The 19,435-nt window shown below is 47.6% G+C and overlaps 1 protein-coding gene across 1 annotated transcript in view; it reads left to right on the top strand.

The window, feature by feature from the left end:
* The first annotated feature begins 2,729 nt into the window (after positions 1-2,729).
* The window catches only part of LOC121851885 (DNA-directed RNA polymerase, mitochondrial-like), a 33,829-nt gene continuing 17,123 nt past the window's right edge, over positions 2,730-19,435 (top strand). Inside the window, 13 exon segments of the mRNA XM_042345964.1 lie at positions 2,730-2,755; positions 4,037-4,223; positions 4,943-5,092; positions 8,563-8,733; positions 9,857-10,027; positions 10,800-11,022; positions 11,025-11,044; positions 13,166-13,367; positions 13,713-13,720; positions 15,110-15,152; positions 15,155-15,272; positions 15,863-16,160; positions 16,909-17,022. Coding sequence (XP_042201898.1) covers positions 2,730-2,755; positions 4,037-4,223; positions 4,943-5,092; positions 8,563-8,733; positions 9,857-10,027; positions 10,800-11,022; positions 11,025-11,044; positions 13,166-13,367; positions 13,713-13,720; positions 15,110-15,152; positions 15,155-15,272; positions 15,863-16,160; positions 16,909-17,022 — 1,731 coding nt within the window.

The raw sequence follows: 19,435 nt of genomic DNA, 5'->3' as shown, positions 1-19,435 counted from the left end.
GCCATTGCTCAAAATGGAACCTATTTATATATTTCTTTCCTTTTATGGCAGTGTTATTGACATATGTTTTGAGTTTTATTTTGTAATCTGTGCTTGTACACTACTGCCAATGCATTTTCGCCAATTTTAATTTGTTATTGATGATAAAACATAAAACAAAAATGTAATTCAGCATTTAGTAAATACGAACGATTGTTCTCATGTGCAGTTTGTATGTTCAATTAAACGGTACTGGCACACCGCACCTTGAGCAATTGTAGTAATGCCTTGCAACCTTTTATTACATGATGTCTACTGATGGGAGAAATCCAGTTTTCTAACTAAGCGAATGGCAGTGTGTTTTAAATAACGTGCGACAATGTTTTTTAATCGCTAGCCAGGAATTTCGATGTTATTATGGATCCCATGGTTGGTGCCCATTTAAAACATGTTTTTTTTTTTCCGGATGTCTTTTATAGCTCCTGTCACTTTGTGGATGGCATTATCTGAATAATTTTGCTGTTGAATGTCTTCACAATCATTTTATAACATGTGAAGTGCAGTAAAGTTGTGATATTTCATTGTCTTAGAGATGTCAGTGGCTTTTGGTTTGTCTGGTTGACTTCCTTTTGTTTTCAATGCTAACGGACTACAATCATTATTTACAAATGCAGGTGTGAAAGTGACTTGTGCAATGCTAGGGGTGCACTGTGTGCCGTACGTGGCGTATTCATATCTAAGAGATGTTTTACCTTGCAGCAGTCTTGCTTCATAAACCCTAATTAATCCACAGATCGTTTCTGTAAAGACCAGGGACATTTCAGCGATTGTCCTTGCTAATATCCCACTATTGTCCTTGCTGATATGCTGCTGTGGGTCAATAGAATATCTTGTGGGGCCGAATGTGTCCCTTGGCTTAACAAATAAAGTGGAAACATCCCTCATTTGTCACACGCTTGCATTCAAGAAGTGTGTGCATCCCAGTGGATTTATCACTCGGAATAATCACCTTCGAACTCAGCACAATGGAAGAGCTAAGAGGATGTGGATGATGCTCAGCACGAGGCTTTCGAATTGTAATCCATTGTCGTGCGCAGATTAGCTTGGTTGTCTTGGACAACACAGAAAAAAGCCAAATGGTTTTGGCTTCGGCTGTTTTGCCACGCAGCACGAGAAATTTGGGGGGTGGGGGGGGTATTAATGCCTTGGGCTTTGAGTGACACACGCGTCCCAGAGGGCCCGCCCAAAACCTGGGGACAGATTGTCTTCCCGCGTCCTCCTAAGCGGAACGTTTGTAATCTCTGCAGACGACACACGTGACCAGGCAACCCAGGCAGACCGGCCTTGCAATCGCCGACGGGGCGTTTACATATTTGTTTTGGTGTTCTTGTTTTTGCGACTGCTTCTGCAATGGTGTGTAAGCAAGGTTTTTTGCGGGCTGTAATTTGATAGGAGTGTGGTGGCATCGGATGAGGTCATTTGTAGTCAGAACGTTCACTGCTAGATGAAGCCTTCGCCAAGCCGTCTCCATCTCAACCGATCCAGCTCTTGTACATGAGCTGATCTCACCATGGTCTGCCCTAGTAGGTACACGTGGTTTGATGTGTCTTCCGGTTGTGACCCTCAAACTGATATTGTTCATTTGCAAACGGAATGCGTGGCACGTGACTTCGGTTTACAAGTTATCTTGAGCCAACCTTTGCAGTGATCGTTACTAAATTCATCAGTCGCTCCTGTGCTTCATGTTGTAATGACCAGCATCAGGAAAGATCCCTTCAAGTGACCTCTGGTTGACACCGTAAGGGGCAGCACTTTCCCACCTGCTTGACCACTGAGAGTAATCTATCGACTCACTATGTCTGAGAACCTGCTTTAATAACAGGCGACCATCTGAATTCCAACCCAGGATCTTTAGCGGTGCCAACTCAGCGCTCTGACCTCTGGTCCACAGCGGTTACATAACCTCTAAATCTTGACCACGGCAGTCTGCATCCGTCTTTCTTTGAAACACGATGTGCGGCGCTGTCCAAATGTAACGTTGGGCTAGCCTGGCACTTAATAAATGTCACGTCTCCATGAGCTGCATAACAATTCCAGACACCCATCCATCAAATTTACAATGGAAGTGGAGAAAGATGGCAAGCTACCATTCTTGGATGTTCTGTTTGAGAGGAGGCCCGATGGCTCTTTGGGTCATTCTGTTTACAGGAAGGCCACCCACACAGATTCCTACTTGAAGCCTGATTCCACCACCACCCGGCTCAAAGGAATTCCTCATCAAAACACTATATCATAGGGCTCATTGCATCTCTGACCAACACCACCTGGCCATTGAATTAAAACATGTACATCGGGCCCTCAAGATGAACGGATACTCTGACCGCACTATCCGCCAAGCTGTTTCTCCCACCATGCAGAAACAACCACCTGAAACTCCGATCAAAACCATCACGTTGCCATACATAGCAGGCGTTACCAAAAAGATTTCCAAAATTCTAAACAAACACAAGATCCAGGTCCGATTCAATACAGTACACAAAATCCGTGATCTGATCCCATCCGTAAAGGACGCCATTCCTGAATTACAGTACCCGGTGTTTACAGATTAAGTTGTACCTGTGGTGACTGCTATATCGGGGAAACGAAACGACACATTGCTGACCGCATTCGCGAGCACAAGTCGGATTTGAAACATGGCAAGACGAATTCGTCGGCCGTGGCTGACCACTGTTATAATACTGCTGGCTCGCATGACGTTGTGTTCTCAGATACCAAGGTACTTTGCAAACCTCCTGGATACTACCAAAGATTTGTCCATGAGGCCATCCAGATATACAAACACAGACATAACTTCAACCGAGATGATGGATTCAGATTGAGCAATCATTGGAAAGATGTAATTAACCAAGTTAAACTTTAGTTACCGTGCAGTTTACTGATAGACAGCCAGTTTAGATTATCTTCTTAAACATATCCATATTACCAGTCTGTTACCCCAGCTCCACGCACCACCATCAACATCACCACACGTTGCTTATCATGTTTAGCTTCTTTTTTACTTTAGTTACCTGCTTTGAATTTTACCCACCCAGCAGCATAACAAAAGGCGGCTTAATCCTAGCTTGCTTATCTACTTCTGCCATCTACATTACAAAGGCTCAGTTCCAGCAGCAGTACTGACCATCTCACAACTCCTCCTCTCCCGCGACCCATCCTGGCTCCTCCCCCTTAACCAGTATATAAGGTCGTGCCTCTTGGGACTTCTCTTTACTTGATACAGCAATTTTGCTGTGACGGTTTCACCTGAAGACGGAAGCTTGTGTTGCCTCCGAAACGTCGTGATTTAATTTATTTGTTTTCTTTTTTAACCTACGTGACTTTACCGAAAAAACCAAAGAGTATGAATCCTTGCAGTCACGAAGCTTCAAATCTAGAACCTCCCGACAAGTTCGTTATCCTGCCATTGAAGCCTCGGAGATGACCTGGTTAAGGTGCATGGTTCACCTTTTGCAGATAGAAATAGAGGCAATGTAGGGAGATGAATGGAAGGAAGCTTGTCACGTATGTGTGTTTTTTTAATTACTGTCTTTCACAAAGCCTATTTGCTTTTTTGTTTGAAAAAAGTACTGCAAACAATGCTTTTATTTTGTTATTTCATCCCTGTATTAGTAAGTGATGTCTGTGATTGCCGGCTGTTTGCGTACAACTCAAATGTCGCCGCTCTTCTTGATCTTTGTCAGTCCACCACTGAACGGCGACCTCTCGCACGCTGTGTGGGTCGCGGGACGTTAATTTGATCATGCTTCTCGGTCACGCGTGTCAGTTTGACACTGTGGCCACACTTCGCACCTCCCAGTAGCGCGGTTCACTACGTACGGTGCAAAAGAGTTCAAGATGCATATATGTGCGCACATACGACACGCACGTTACGGCCGCTGGAAGCCATCGACAAAGCGAAAACGGTTCACGCGCGATCCAAGCACCCCGCAGCTTGGCGGTGAGCGCGCGCCATTGCTCGGGGGTTTAACCATGGCACGCTCGCGGCCGGTCGTTGTAGGTGCCTGGACGAGATGCAGCAGAACGGGCTGGAGCTGGACCAGCTGTTTGCGCACTGCAACTTTGTGGAGGACGAGCGCGAGGTGGTGCTGGCCGCCGTGCGCCGCGTCCGGCCCGACTACGCGCCGACGGCGATGCTGCCCAGACCACTCGATCAATTCCCACTCTCCGCCCGCTTCTACGATCTGGTACGACTGCGGGCGGTCCCCGACTGACACCCCCACCCCACCACCACCACGTACCCCCCCTCCCTTAGCAATGAGGTGCTTTTGGTGGCGAGCGTTTGAATGTTTGAGAAGCCCCACTCGCACTCCTTTGCACTCCGAGGGATCCGTCGTCCTGACGTTTGCGGTTAATTTGGGGTCCGCATTCACCGTGGGATAGTGCGGCTACTTCCTGTGCCGCTTGTGTGTGCTGTACCGTATCTTGGCCGCAGCACTTATTGGCAATTTATGGTTTTGGTGGAATTGTTGGAATGTAATTGTTGCTGAAATGTCAACCATGTAACCAGCTTTTGTGATTGCAGAAAGTCTTTGAGCTTAAACCATATGTGCTGTAACAAAAGCTAAAATTAAACTAGACTTTTTTATTTTACCAGGCTAAGGCCCATTGAGCTATATAGCTCTTTTTCAGAAGTGGCCTGGCCTCAAACGATAGCTCAACAAAGTGGCTTATCATGTGGAAATTTATAGCAGCAAAATACTCTAAACGCACGTTTCTAAATGTGGAGGGAAAACCGGAGGAGCCGGAGAAAAATCCACAGGGAAAGAGCCATGCGAACTCCAAATATACAGGTATCAGGGTCGGGATCGAACCACGACCTCCTGCATATTGAGCGAGGTATTTAACATCTTGCCACCGCAACTCTGGGGGAACTCATTTGTTTTTTTTATGTTCTCCCTCGCAGGATAATTCGGGGAATTACCCCAGGCTGAAGCAGACGACCGAAGAACTGAAGCAGGGCTTTCGGAGGCAGATGGATCTGGAGAAAGCTCACATTGTCACCATTCAATCGGTGGAAGCCCTGAAACCGGTAACGCCAGAGATGGAGAAAAAGGTACTTTTGCTGGTGTGTGCGTCTGTGCATGTCACACAGCCTAGAACTGATAGGCACCATTGATATGGTGGACTAAATCTAAAGCATTTGGTCAAAATCATGTTTATATTTGGCATCCTTGGTATGCGCGTGTGAAATCATGAAACCACCCTCGAAATGTTTTGAAACGAATAAACCCTTTTCTCGAGGTTTTTGATTTCTCTCCCTTTTTATGAGGGCCTTGTTTTTTTGTTATGCATACTATATGCCTCCCAGTGAGAAGAAAATGACAATTATGTTAATTTGGAGTAACGTGTTCCTTAATGGCTTAATCAGTTCCCTTTTTTGCACAAGCCTATGACAACTTAACCATTTTTTGAGGTTATTTTGATTGAGAAGAGGGAGCCAGTGTCAAGCCTCGACGATTTTATTTCATTGGCATGATGCAAGAAAACAGCGAATTGCTTTCAAAAGTTGCGTGGAAACGTTTTTTTTTAGGGGCTGTTGTTTTTGATGTATGGACGTTTTGACCTTCTTTCGCACCGTACGTAACCAACCGTGCTAATCGGAGGTGCTAATGGCCATAAACGGGCCTCGTGACATTTAAGGATGTCCTCATTGTCTTTCGACAACTTATTAGGGCTTCATAGCATTTCTCAGGAGTGTGCGATGTCAGAAACGCCTTCCTTGGACCACCTCGTTGTTTCCCGTTGGCATCCCGCACATTACGCTCTCCCCCGGGCCACCTGGAGTCATTTAGGATATTTTCGCATGCGTGATAAATCTTTCAAATGAAAGTGTAAGATTAATATTACATCGTGTTTTGGAGAACGTCTTCTGAAGATCGACACCAATGGCTAGTTTGGACGTCAGAGGCTTTGGGGATACAGTGCAATGTAAAGAGCTGTCGAGAAGACTCTCTTCAGCGCTCTCTCCCACAGGATGCCAGTGATAGAGCTTATTTTTTTGTTACCGTCTGTGTTTTCTCGCTGACCTCCAGTGACCTCTGCAATTGCTTTGCACTCAGGCTGTTCGACACCGTTGCTGGTTCCACTGCCCATGGGTGCCCGGCAGCCATGGGGTAAAAAGCCATAATAGAATTCCAGAGGTGCAATTATATTTGGAAACTGTTACTTCCTGCCGACGCACTTGAGCATTTTGCCGTTGTTTTCGCTTCTCCGGCAACTTGAGTGATGTGGCCTACATTGAATCAGCCCGAGCGGAAATTTAGTTTGTAGCTCTCATTTTAGGTTTTATTTAGTTTTTTTTCCGATACCCTCGGGAACCTGATTCTGACCACGGGATTTATCTGCATTTAAAAAAAATTAAGTTGTGCTTGTGCGGGCCATGATGGCGAGCCATTTAAAGAGTGATAGGCTTGTGCCTCCCATGTATTCCAAAAGTCGTGCACCCAGACAAGGGCATCACTCCCTCGGAGGAGTGTATCTTTAGTTACCAGCGCGCACACTCTTATTTCCCTAAAGAGGCTCTACTGAGTGAATGTCACTGCACGCAACAAAAAGTCTATTTCTGGGCCCTGTTCTTGGCAACATCCTATTCACCTTCCCCAAATAGACATGCACCTATTCGTGCTGACAAAAGGTGTTGAAGGATACCGAAAGTTCATCGCCAGCTCATGCAAGGGGCCCTTCCTCCTCGTGTGGTGGGTGTGAATTTGAATTTTTGGTGGCGTATCCTACGTGCTTTGTCCCGGGGAGCGTGCGTCACCTCCCATATCAATGTTGCCAATGACACAATAAGATTAATTTAGCTTTCCGCACTTGCGTACATTATTAAACATTTTTTTTCACAATAGAATTGAACTTGTAATCCCAAGCACTGCTGCCATTTATTTTAAGCCGCAGTTAAAGTATTTGTTGTGATGCGCATGCTTCACTGATGCTTTTTTGCCATCCACCAATGGGCCAGCACCATTCGGTAAATTGAACTCAATGAAAACTTGATTTGGTTCTTTGGGTAAAGTCACATAGAAAGAGAACATAATAAAGTAAATAATATAATGTATTATATTCCTAAGTTTACTAGGTTTGTTTTCTCTTCCATTTGTACCTGATGATGAGTGCTTGTGTTGCAATAGAAACGTCGTGTTGCAATCGGAACATCAATGAGTTCAAGTGTCTCTGCTGGAGCGGGAAATGGGACAGCACCATCTCTGTGGCTGGCCCTTAGCCAATTAAGGAAATTCCACATTCCCTTGCCAGGGGTCAGTTTTTCTATAGAATGATCCTTGTTGGTTTTGCTCACAAACGGTGGTACTCAAAAATACGTTAACTAATATCACCCAGGTGCGCTCCAAATTCCATGGCTCCCGCCATTCAGCCCTCGTCAAATTCAGGATCCTCCTTGGGGTCGCCCCCACTGACCCTTTATCTCTCAACTCCGCTTGTTCCACTCTCTTGCTTTCCGCTCCGGTAACCAAGCTCTCCTCCTCCCTGTCCAAACCTCGGGTCAACCACCTTCTCCACAGCTGTCCGGGCATCCAAAATCTCATCCGCCGGCTCAAGCTTTTTCCTCCTCTCCTCTAACTAGAAGCGACTTTCTCTTCCGTCCGAAGTGTCTCCATTTGCACTTTGCAATTCCATCGTCACCTTTCCTTCCTTGCTGCTCTGCACCTTCCGAAAGCCTCATTACCTGAACAAATAAGTTAATGATTAAATGCTACAATTTCTCTCTTGAGATACAGTTGCATACCCACAATGTTACGCGCAAACTTTGTATTGTAATCATCAGCCACGATCAATCCACTGCTGGATGAAGGCTTCCTCAACCCATTGCAATTGCTCATGGTCCTGCATTGAGACAATTCGCTGAGCACCTCCAGACGAGTCGAATTCATCGCTCTGCTTCCGGGACGGGTGTCTTCCCGGACGAGTTCCCTCCCTTGGCTGCTACTCGGTTGTTAGTCTCGACCACCCGGCCATCGTTCCCTTCTGGTGATGCAGTCTGCCCGAGAGCCCACTTGCTTTTCTTAATGAACAAGAACATAATGCGCTGTAACGATTCGGTAAAAATGTCAAGCTTGTCACTCGGCGCACGGTTTGCGTTCATTGATCCGATTCAGATTTTTGTGCACGACGTTTACTCTCAAACCGACAACACTCTTAGCACATGCCATAGCCACCTTGCTGCCATCGTTCCCCTCTGCGCGCACGTGTGTTGCGTGTAGCGGTCGTGTAGCTGTTACAACGCTGCGCTACGAACCTGGCGACGCGAGTTCGATTCCCTCTCACGGCCAGCACCAGTGACGATCATCTGAACCAGTCGTGAGGTTCCCCTAGGTGAACTCAGCCTCAAATGAGTACCTGGTGCGGTGTGTAAACATCACCACTGGGAAGACAAAGGCGGCCGGGCGTGGTGTTGGCCAACCACCCCCCGTGTGCCGTGCCGGCCTTCATAGATTCTCGCTAACAGCACTTGCCCCAACAGTCTGTTAAGGCTATACGGGGGATCTTTGTCTTTGTTGCATGTAGCGGCAGGCCCTGACAGAGCTGCACAAGGAGTGGCGGGCAACCTTGCTGCAGGCCTTCGCGGAGGGCAAGAAGAAGCTAATGTCCAGAAGGTTCGGCTGCAGCTTCAAGTTGGACTTGTACCCTTACACGTGCCTGCTCACGGACGAGGAGTACGTGAACGCCATGCTGGAGGTGAGACGGCGTCGCTGTGAGCAGCGACACTCTCTGCACATACGATGCGCTGCCACGATCTATCGGTTGCTGGATGAAGATCTCCCAAGCCCTCGACGTCCTTCACGGTCCCGTGATGCGACCGTCCATCTTGCTGCTGGCCCACCAGAAAGGTTTATGGAACCTGTTCTGAGGTGGACGCACTCTTGGGCGCGTTCTCTCTCCATGTCGTTAGTCTCGACCACCGGCCATCATCGTACTGTGTCGTGCTCCAAGCCCACTTAACTTCTTTCAAGCGGCAGTGGGATGTCATGAACTCGCAAATTGTCAATAAAAAGACACATATGCAGACGAGCGGTTAGCTTAAGTCGAAATAAATTACGTTTTTCTGCGTGCTTGTATGTATGTTGAACTTTGGTTCACTATCCATTTTCCCAATACCGTATAGTAAATTGTAAAAATAATTTATTCATTAAGCATTTGTTTAACAATTTGTTTAGTTTGCAAGTTATTTATCACGTGCAAAACATGGGATGCAACATTGGTAGCCTTTAGGAACTGCAAGTAAATGATGGGTTCTTAATGTAAATATTTTACTAGATTATGGCACATTTACATATTTCTTTAATGACATTATCTACAAATTGCCTCATTGGTGGGGACATTGACCAGCAGGCTGTCTGGCCTCTGCAAAAAAATGTATCGCAATCATTGTTAGAAAATGTATTGGGTGAGGGATATTGTGAAACACATTTAGGTTATTGCATCCATTTTATGTGTTTGAATCGATGCCAAATCTTGCTCTTCTCCATGAGCCCAGAGCGGTTATCTCACTTGCCGGTACCACCTGAGGTGGCACCACTTTAACGCTTCCCATTTCTCAATGTGGCCAATAATATGATAACCATTTGAAATGAGTAGATCAAATAATTTGCTCATTAAATTGGTACAACTAAGGTTTTTGCTGCCTTTAGGAGTGTCAATTTATGCTTAGGCCCATGGACCACTTAGCTGGGGTACTGATGAGGACGATATGTATGTGTTGTTTTAACTCCGTGCCGTTTAATTCCCATGATTCAACGCGTGTAACGCCGGCGATGACGCCGCTGACTCGTCACTGATGTGCCCTCGTGTTCGTGTGCAGAGTTTATCCAGCCTGCCGCCCAATGGCGATTCAGTGATGTCGCTCTCCAGAAATCTGGGCAGAAAGGTTTTCAACATGTACTGCATCCGCAAGAAGATGCGAAACCACGTCGCGCAGCGGATCTCCAAGGTGTACGACGCCTACTGTGAACTGCTGGCCATTGACGGCAAGGTAGGGGGGGGGCGATTATTCCTGAATCAAAATAAATGTATTTCTACTTGGAGGAATCTGATGAGCTTACAAGCTCTTTTTCACAGATGTCCAGAATGTTACAAGCATTAGGAAAACACGATATGATTGCAAAGTATAGGAAAGATAACGAATCACTTACAAAATAGTCAAATAACATTTTACTTTTTATCTTGCCAGGTAAAGGCCACTGAACTATTTAGCTTATTTTTCAGAAGTCACCTGGCCACAAATGATAGCTCAACGTGTGGAAATTTATAGCAGCACAATTCTCTAAATAATCTAAACGCATGTTGGTACCTCTCCACGTCTCATTCCGTGGAGCTGCAACGGGGAAGAGCTCGCTGGAGATTGTGGATTATGGCGGAACCATTTACAAAAAAATATAATGGTTTGCAGTCCTTTTGCCAGCCACTGCCGCATGAAGGACCCTCCACACGTGTCGAGTCGTGAGGGTTTTCTTGACCTTACTTCACGCTGGTCAGCGTGGTCGGTGACAGCGGGAGCATAAATGTTTGAGTAGAGCAGAGCACTCCAACGATTTTGTTGCACTGCCCCCTGCTGATGGGGCAACCCGGCAGCAGCCTCTTCCATGCACGGTGATCGCCCCTGCCAGCACTTTTCAGGCCAAACCCCACTTGGCTTCCGAGATCTATCCAGAATCGGGGCACGTTCCGGCTGCTTTGCATCATCGGCGTTGTCGTTTTTTATCCGTGCCCAATATTTGTTTTGTGACGTTTCCCGTCGGTGGCAGGTGAGCGGCTACCTGCCACGCCAGTTCTGGGAGCGCGTCGAGGCGGAGGTGGCCGACGGGTACCGCCTGTCGGGCGAGACCGTGGAGTGGACGGTCCCGGTGACCGTGACGCTGGGCTCGTACCTGCTCGACATCATGGTGCGCGAGCTCAAGGTGTACGCCGGCACGGGCTCCACCGACTTGGCCAGGGGCACCAAACCCATCCCGGCGCTCTACCACGTGTACGCTTCCGCAGCGTGCGCCAGGTACGGCCACTGCTGCTGATGATGATGATTGGCACCGCACGGTGTCGTTAGCAATGGCGGAAATGCACGAGCAGTGCTTGACCGCAGTTCGCGATGCTCACTCGGGTTTTCCAGAGCGGTGATGTCAATGGAGCGATGATATTGGCTCGTGTGTGGAGGAGCTGGATGGATTGTTACCGATCGCGGGTTGTTACGGATGGCGGATGGATTCAGGAGGCCTTCATGCAGCAGTGGATTGATTTAGGCTGAGGATGATCATCATGATGATGGCAATGCAGATGGAGTAGTGCAATGATGTGAATGTGCGGTGCGTGTGTATGTTTGCTACGATCGAAAAACATTGCCAGAGTATTATCATTCCGTAGAATGTATTGACTTTGTCTCTTTGAAAGTTAGTGTCACCGGGGAGTGTCATTGACAGATTGTCGCCTGCTATTTGGCTAGAGCGCGGGTATCAAACTTTCGGAGGATGCATTGTACGATACGCCTATGGAGAATCAGTGACCTAATACTTTGTCGCGATACTAAAATGTATATATTTGTAAAGCCACTGAGGGGGGGGGGGGGAGGTCCCTTTGTATTGGCTTCAACCAATAGGCATTCGACGGGAGGCTTTAACGCATTGTGTTTTTTCATCTGCGATTTCCAACGGTTCAGCTGAAAAGAAAGATGATTAGTGGCTGTTAGAAGTGGGTGAGTGCCCCTCGAAGGGGTTAAATAATGAGAAATCACCACACACTGGCTCGACAGAATGCGTCCCTAATGCACACCCCAGCTGCCCTCACGCACATACACGCAATCACTGGGCCCCCAGCGCTTCCATGAAAAATCAAAGCAATTTTTCTATGAAATTGCCTGCTGGAATGATGAGCGTGATTCAGAGCGATAATGATCGCCACTTGCAAAGACCACCTGCTATTCCTTGGCCCGGTAATAGAAGCCGCCCGCTTTGTACAATTTCCATCATTCCAGCGTCGCGCAGTCACGGCAGATATCTGCTGAAGGTCTCCTGCCCCTGTTTGTGGGATTTGTTGTGCAAATATCCACGCAGGGGTGTTGGTGTTGACAAGATTTGCAGAGATAAACAAACAAATTGTCCTTGCAGTTAGGAGTGAAATAAATGAATGGGTAAAGTAAATCTTCTAAAAAATACTTTATTGTATAACTGATGTGTAGTGACATTTACTTCAGCGCCTATTACACCTAGCTCGCTATCAGGCCGAATGTTATTTTTTGTCGTATTTGATTTACACACATCACCCACTTGCTCCTTGCATGGACTGTTCACATCTTGAAAAGTGATATTGTTTTGTCAACTTTATTTAATTTGTTCTTTTTGTATGGCCTGCCTACATTCAGCCGTACACCATTTTTAGCAAAGGCTCCCATTCCTCATTCCAATGTTCTCAGTTGAATGTAAAATATTTGGAATTGAAGGCGATACTGGTATTTGTTCTGGAATGTTCACTGTAATAATAGGTGGACGTGGTTAAATGCAAGGCAGCCCTACAAATGTGCACAGTTTAGCTTGAAAACTTGTTTAATTACAAGTTAGGAGTTGAGCGTTTCTGTTTAAAAAAAATGTTAATTCGCAGTAAATGAAATGAAACCTGCACTGGCAGTGCCATGCACTCAATATTCATGGGAGATGCAATTTCCATTCACATTGCTTATTATTTAGCATTCATGTTTTCTGTTGCGGATGTGATTTCAAATCAAGTAATCACACAAAAACCCCATAAACAAAACAGGACTCTCCAGCCGATGGCTTTTGAAAAATCTCTGCATGGCTGTCAAGTGACACGACACAATAAATCAGGGGGCTCCGAGGTATTGCACCGTGGTGGGTGGTGCAAAAAAGGCACGGCTCCCCACTGATGAGGTTGGCCCGGAGGAACTCACCTTTAGCACAATGATGGAAACCTCCTCTCCAGCCTCTGGAAATTGCTCGTTGCCAGCGCTTTGGATGGTGAAGTGTACGCTGATCATCGTGTAATTGCGTCTATTATCGAGTGCTTCTGCTCGCGTGTTTACGCTCGGCCCCTCCTCTCTCTCTTCCTTGCTCTGCGTCTCTCCCTGCCCCGAACCAACGACCACGCTCGCTACGCCGGTCGCCTAAAGATCGGCTTCGTTAAGCCGCACCCCCTGGTGACTCAGCTGCAGTCGAGGGCGGTCGAGACGGAGCTTCATTTCGACGTGCAGGCCTTGCCGACCTCCTGCCCGCCCTGCGTGGACTCGCCCCGATTCGGTGGCTACGTCCTGATACCCACTACCCTCATGCGCAGCGTGGACATGGCCACGCAGCACCAGAACCTGCTGATCTGTGCCAGGTGAGACCCTGCACCCCTTTTTCCGCCGCATAACCGAGCCGTGCTGGGGCCCGCGGCGAGGGCCCGTCACAGCTCAGGAGGCACCAAGTTGTTTTGTTCACCACGAAAGTAAAGTTTGGGCCGCAGCCCGTCACATGTGACGAACCAGTCGTTGATGCATATGGATGACACGATGACGACGCGTTTGAGTTTCCGTATCGACTTGACGTCATGTGCAATGAGCCAGCCGAGAGACGCGAGTCGTTGACACAACTGATGCTGTGTTCGTTGCATGTGACATCACATGCAACGAACGTGCCATTAGGCCCCGCCCCTGGCCCTGCTGGGCCCTGAGCCAGATTCACCTGCTTTGTGAGGAAAGCGTTCCATGGATTGGTTTTGGCTCGTCTCGGCTCGTCTCGGCAAATAGCCGGTGGGAACCCACCCATGCTGTGAGGGCCTTGTGCTGGCTCGGCTTGGGCGTGCCACTGGAAACACGGTGGCAGAGACCTGCAGCACGCACAGGCGTGAGCGCGGGTAGCGTTTCAGCAGTTTTGTCCTCTGCGCGTAATAAGCCCAGAGTGATCATTTGCTCAGAGTTTTCGGGTTGAGTCAGGAAATTTTTTCTGTGGTTGTTCACCCAAACAAAGCTTTTTAAAATTAAATGATGCTGAGCTCGACAAAAAGAGGAGAGTTCTTAAAGTCTGGCTTCATTTATGTAGTGAGTGCGTGTTACCTAATGACGCTTTTTAACAGTTTCATCAATATTTAAATTTTCGCTTCTGTGTCCGTATACTTGGGCAGTTTTGTATTTCTTTAAATGGCTTGGCGAAATCTGGTAGCTTCACCTTCGACTCAATGCCATGGCTTAAAGCGCCTTAACCGCAACTTTGCCTCCATCTCGCACATATTTTACATCGCTCCGTATTAAACTCAGCGGTGGCTTGCCGGGTATTTTCTTCTGTTCGCTGCAGCTGTCTTCACAGGTGACGTCGAGGGCACGCTGGGTTTCTGCTTGCTCATTTCAAATGTGGGGTGGAGCGGTGGCGCAGCGATTAACGTACTGCACTATGAACATGGTAGTTTGAGTTTGAATCCCAGCCGGAGCTAACTAATACCAGCGGCGAGTGATGTTCGAACCGGTCCTGGACATCCCACCTTCACCTACCTGCATTTACCAGCGTGGTGAAGTATGGTCAAACAACTGCTATGGCCGACAGCATGAGGAGGCTGTTATCCTGCAGTGGGTTGACTTGTGTTCACAACAGCGCAGGCTGGGCACGATTAAGCCACAAAAAGCTGATCTGTCAAATTGAGGACCAGGAAAAGGTGGAAAAACATCAAGGCTATGTCTGCCAAAACGGTACACCAATGACCTCATTGTTACGTATCCCAATTAGCCATACGGCCTGCTGCTGGTGGGTTATTTCAGCAGAATTGGTTCAACACAAGCACCCTCTGGACTGGTGTTGACACTCAGTGTACTTCTTTGTTTTTGTGGAGGGACAGATACGTGAAGAAAAGGCATATTCATCTGCTTATTTATTCTATTGCTTTTATTTAACATTCTCCACAACTAGTATTCATTTGCTAGGCAGGCCTTGGTAGATATATTTGACGAAGGGCATTACACAAGCACACACATTTTAGATGTTTCTCTCACTCTCAAGGCGGGGGGGGGGCTCTTTTTGTTGCATGGCTGGGCCTTGACCTCAACATTTGACCCATCTGAACTTGACTGGCGCAGGTTGAGGAGGCGCGGCGCTTGCATGCCGCCATGGACGTGCTGAACCAACTGGGGCGTGCTCCTGGATCATAAACGAGCCGCTGCTCGACATCGTCATCGCCATCTTCAACGACCGCGGCTGCGACAAGCTCGACATCCCACCGCCTCTCTCCGAGGCTCCCAAAGTGCCCAGGTAGCCGGTGGGGGGGGGGGTCGGAGGTGGAAAGATCTTCGTTTTGTATTTGTTTTTGGAATTAAGCGAGCCTCCATTAATTCGGATGGCCTGATCGCTTTTCAGGAGCGCTGAGCATTTCACTCCGCCTGATTACAATTTTTTTGTTGTTGTTTGGCAACAGAGGGTAGTGCAGTAAATCCTTTGTTTTACTCTACTTATATGTTCTCACATCTATGCTGCCCACCACCAATCCCGTTCACCAGCGTTCATGGTGAATTATGATCAAATACCCCACAGCTCGCATGCAATGGGAAAGCCCTCATCCAGCAGCGTATTGACAAAATATTGCTGTAAATGTTCAAATTATAAGTTGCACAGTTTCAAGTTGTCACAAGTTGTCACAGCTTGAAACTGTTCCAACGGGCGCAGACTCGCACACAGGGCTTGGCGGTTACTGTTGGATATTCCTATCTGTGTGGCAAACCGATAAAGGAATTTTAATAATTTAACCCTTACGATTATCGACAACACAGAAACCCACCCCCTAACCCGAAATGAACAAGCCAACCCAAGCATCAAACCACGCTCTGTCCCACCACCCGGCGCAGGTACGACCCAACGGGTGAGAACGGCATCGCCGACCGGCTGGCTTTCCGGCGCGCCTTGACGCACGCGCGCAAGACGACAAGCGAGATGCACAGCCTCCGCATGAGTGCGCTCTACAAGCTGTCCATCGCCAACGCGATGCGCGGCCGCGTCTTCTGGTTCCCGCACAACATGGACTTCCGCGGGCGCACCTACCCATGCCCGCCGCACTTCAACCACCTGGGCAGCGACATGTCACGTGCCCTTCTGCTGTTCGCCGAGGGGCGGCCGCTGGGCGAACGCGGCCTCGATTGGATCAAGGTCGGTTGGTCGGTCGGTCGCGCCGTTTCATTTTCTTTTTGTTGAATCTCGCGCGTGCCCGGGTGCAAGGACCGAAGACCCGAAATCCCAAGCGGTCGGCAACAAACAGCTCGATTTGAAGGCGTGCTGGATAAGATTTAATTGGTTTCAATGAGTTGGGGCGAGGTTATTCTACGAGCTTGGAGAAACGTGACAATGGGAGGGAATTCCGTGGCGGAACAGTGCGAGGGGATAAGCAGAAGGGAAAGATTTTTGTTCGAAAAGTGTGGTGGTTGAACACAATTAGGGTGAGGTGAAATGGTCTAGCAGTCGAATCCTCAACGTGAGTGAGAGGGAAGCAATGAGTGAAGTTCACGGGGCACCGGTGCCGTGATCGTTCTTGAATCTTGCCGGTCGTGTACCGCGTATTGTTCGGCACGATGTCTGTGGTTTTTTCCGCTCCACGTGCTGGGAGCTTCCGTTCCTAAACAAGTGCGACACCATGCTGAACGACGCGCGCGAGGCACAATCCGAAATCACATCGGGAGAGCTCATCAGCAAAACCACAATGCATGTACGTACGTTAAACTTCTTTCGCACCGAATGTAGCCATCCGTGCAAATTGGAGGTTCGAGGTGAGGACAACAAACTAAACACAAAAAGCAAGAAATCCTGCGCAGTCGAGCAAATTCTATGAGCACGGTTGGCTATGTACGATGCAAAACAAGTTCAACATACGTAACACGTGTAACAATCCATTTATCCGTAGATCCACCTGGTGAACTTGACGGGTACCAAAAAGAAGTCCTCCCTGCTGGAACGCCGCATGTTCGCTGACGAGAAGATGGACGACATCCTGGACTCGGCTGACCGACCCCTCACGGTGAGTCTCTCAGACTCGATGCGAGCGTCTGGACGAGTTGGAACCGCCGTCGACCCGCGCAGTTTACGTCTTGAGTGCTCGCAGCTTGAACAGACTTCACCGCCATCGTCACTGCTTCCGCCCCGCCCCCCACCTCGAAAATTTGCCTTACAACTGAGAAATATATGTAAAGAGATCATATTTTGGGCCGTTGGCCTTCTTTTGCAGGGAGGTGAAAGGCTGAGGATTGATAATCGTAGTTGAAGAAGCCATTTTTCATGGTCAATCGGATGGAAATACAAAAAAAAGAGAATGCATTTGACATTTCATATTTTCACAATTCATTATTTATCTTCAAATCAGTTGCCCATTTTTCCAGTTTATTTTATTTTATATTACAAGTCTCTGTGTGTGACGTTTTCTTTGCATTTGGGCCGAAGCACTGGCCCACGGTGGCCTCCTCTTGCGAATGACCTCACAGGGTCTTTAATGTGCACTGATGGTGCGCTTTGATAGCCGTCGTTTTGTGACGCGCTTTCCGTGTTTGTTCTCGCGTGTCTTTTTTTATCCCCCTGCTTTAATCGCGAGGTCTTTCAACTATTGATCACCTGTTCAGAGCGGCCAATGGCAAGGCACCCCCTTTGCATTGTCACCGGATGACATTGCTGCGCTCGTTCTGTGGCTGGCTGGCTGCTGCCGTCTGATGCGAGTGTCTTCCTTCCATCGGGGCTGTTTAAAATGTATGAGCGTGTGCATGAGCTCTACAGTGCATGCGAGTGGTGCACAGCTGAAAAAAGCCTGCTGCAGGCGGCGAACACAAAGCACACGGACGCACACATGCACAGACACTCGCACGGACGCAGTTGTTGAATTTATTTCCGAACGGAGCATTGTTTTGTCCATACCGTGAGCGCATCCCATCGTTGCCATGTTAAACGTTTGACTTTGTTTTAAGCAAACATTTCCATGACATCATTATTAGTGTGATGGGGTTTTTTTTCTCTTTCCATGTAACATACGCTAGCATTACCATATTAACATCAACAGATCGGATGATATACAATGCTAATGACCGTGTGATTGCTTTAGATTTGCCATGACTGCTACAGAGGTGTGAATTGCATGCAACCTCAACGCAGATAATTGCTTTTCGTCGAGGCTTCCGGAATGAAGCAAAGTATGAAAACTCTTAATACACTGCGCCACCCAATACCAATGAGTCACCCACGTGTCGCTTTCACCCGGAGTGTCCTTGCAAAAAAGACTCGTTTGGAATTTTTATTTATCTGCGCCGGCTTTTCCGTCCGCAGAGCCGCGTTGCCCCGCGTAATCGTCGGAGCCCTTTGACGTCGCGGCCTTCGTGGTGTGCGGGTTCCTCGGTGCGTCCCGCGGTGGCGTTTACAGAGGGGGGGGCATCATTTCGGCTTGCCTCTTTTTTTTTTAGAAACCCACTTAGAGAAAAAAAATTTTTCCACGTTTTCATTAAGGCCCTTAACGAGCTCTGGCGAGGCACTCTGCAGCTGGGACGTCGCTGCTGCCTTAATTAGAGCGGTTAGTTTCCTCTTAGTGGGCAGTGGCGGTTGTCCCACTGTGGCTCGACGTTTATTATAGCCGTCGACTAAATTGCAGCAACAGGTTATCAACTAGAGAAACGTGAGTGATCTCATTATAATTGATTGCCTGACTTGGCTTGCCCCTGACCTTTGTACTGATGTGTTATTTTATATATTTTTTTTTACGATTTAAGAAAAAAATCAATTGTACTAACAATATCGTCTCCAAACAATCAAAATAACCTGTCAAATGCAAGAAAGAAAAAAGAAAAGATGTAAGCCAAGGAAGATGGAAAGGTTTTTGGGTATTCCAGGATGTTTTCAGCTTTGTGTGGCCCAAATATTTCAATATTTGCCACTTTGATGAATTGTAATTCTTCAGTCATTGTCGTATGCAGTCACCACCATCGTCCTTTATCCTTTTCACTCTCCGCCGTCCTTGAAGCTTTTACCGAGTTTGCATTACTGTGTAAGCTTGGACTGACGTCACTTGCTAAAATAAAGCCAGGGCGACTTTGGCCGCGAACTGCTGCTGCTGTTTAATAATACAGCAAACATTTTCGTAAATGACTCCTTGCACAACTTTAAACCAAGCAGTCGCTTCAACCAAAAAAACACCAACAAACCCACAAGGGTTCGTTGCAAAAGTTGCTTTTTTGCGACCTTTTGCAAGCACGTAAATTCAAAAACGCAATGCTGATGTACACACATTCGAGAGGCTGATCCAAATTGGAATCTAATAGGAGGCTTGCTGAAATGAGCCCTGAATGCTCACACGTAGTGATTATTATACATCGTGTTCCGGCTTAACTGTGGCTTATGCAAATAGCTTTCCTGTGCCGTTTACGTCAACTAAAAGGCATTGTTAGTGAGGGGATGCT

The sequence above is a fragment of the Callorhinchus milii genome, unplaced genomic scaffold, assembly GCF_018977255.1.
Source record: "Callorhinchus milii isolate IMCB2004 unplaced genomic scaffold, IMCB_Cmil_1.0 Scaffold183, whole genome shotgun sequence".
Taxonomy (NCBI): Eukaryota; Metazoa; Chordata; class Chondrichthyes; order Chimaeriformes; family Callorhinchidae; genus Callorhinchus; species Callorhinchus milii.
Note: the sequence above shows the minus strand (reverse complement) of the source record. Positions and strands in the feature narration are given on the sequence as shown.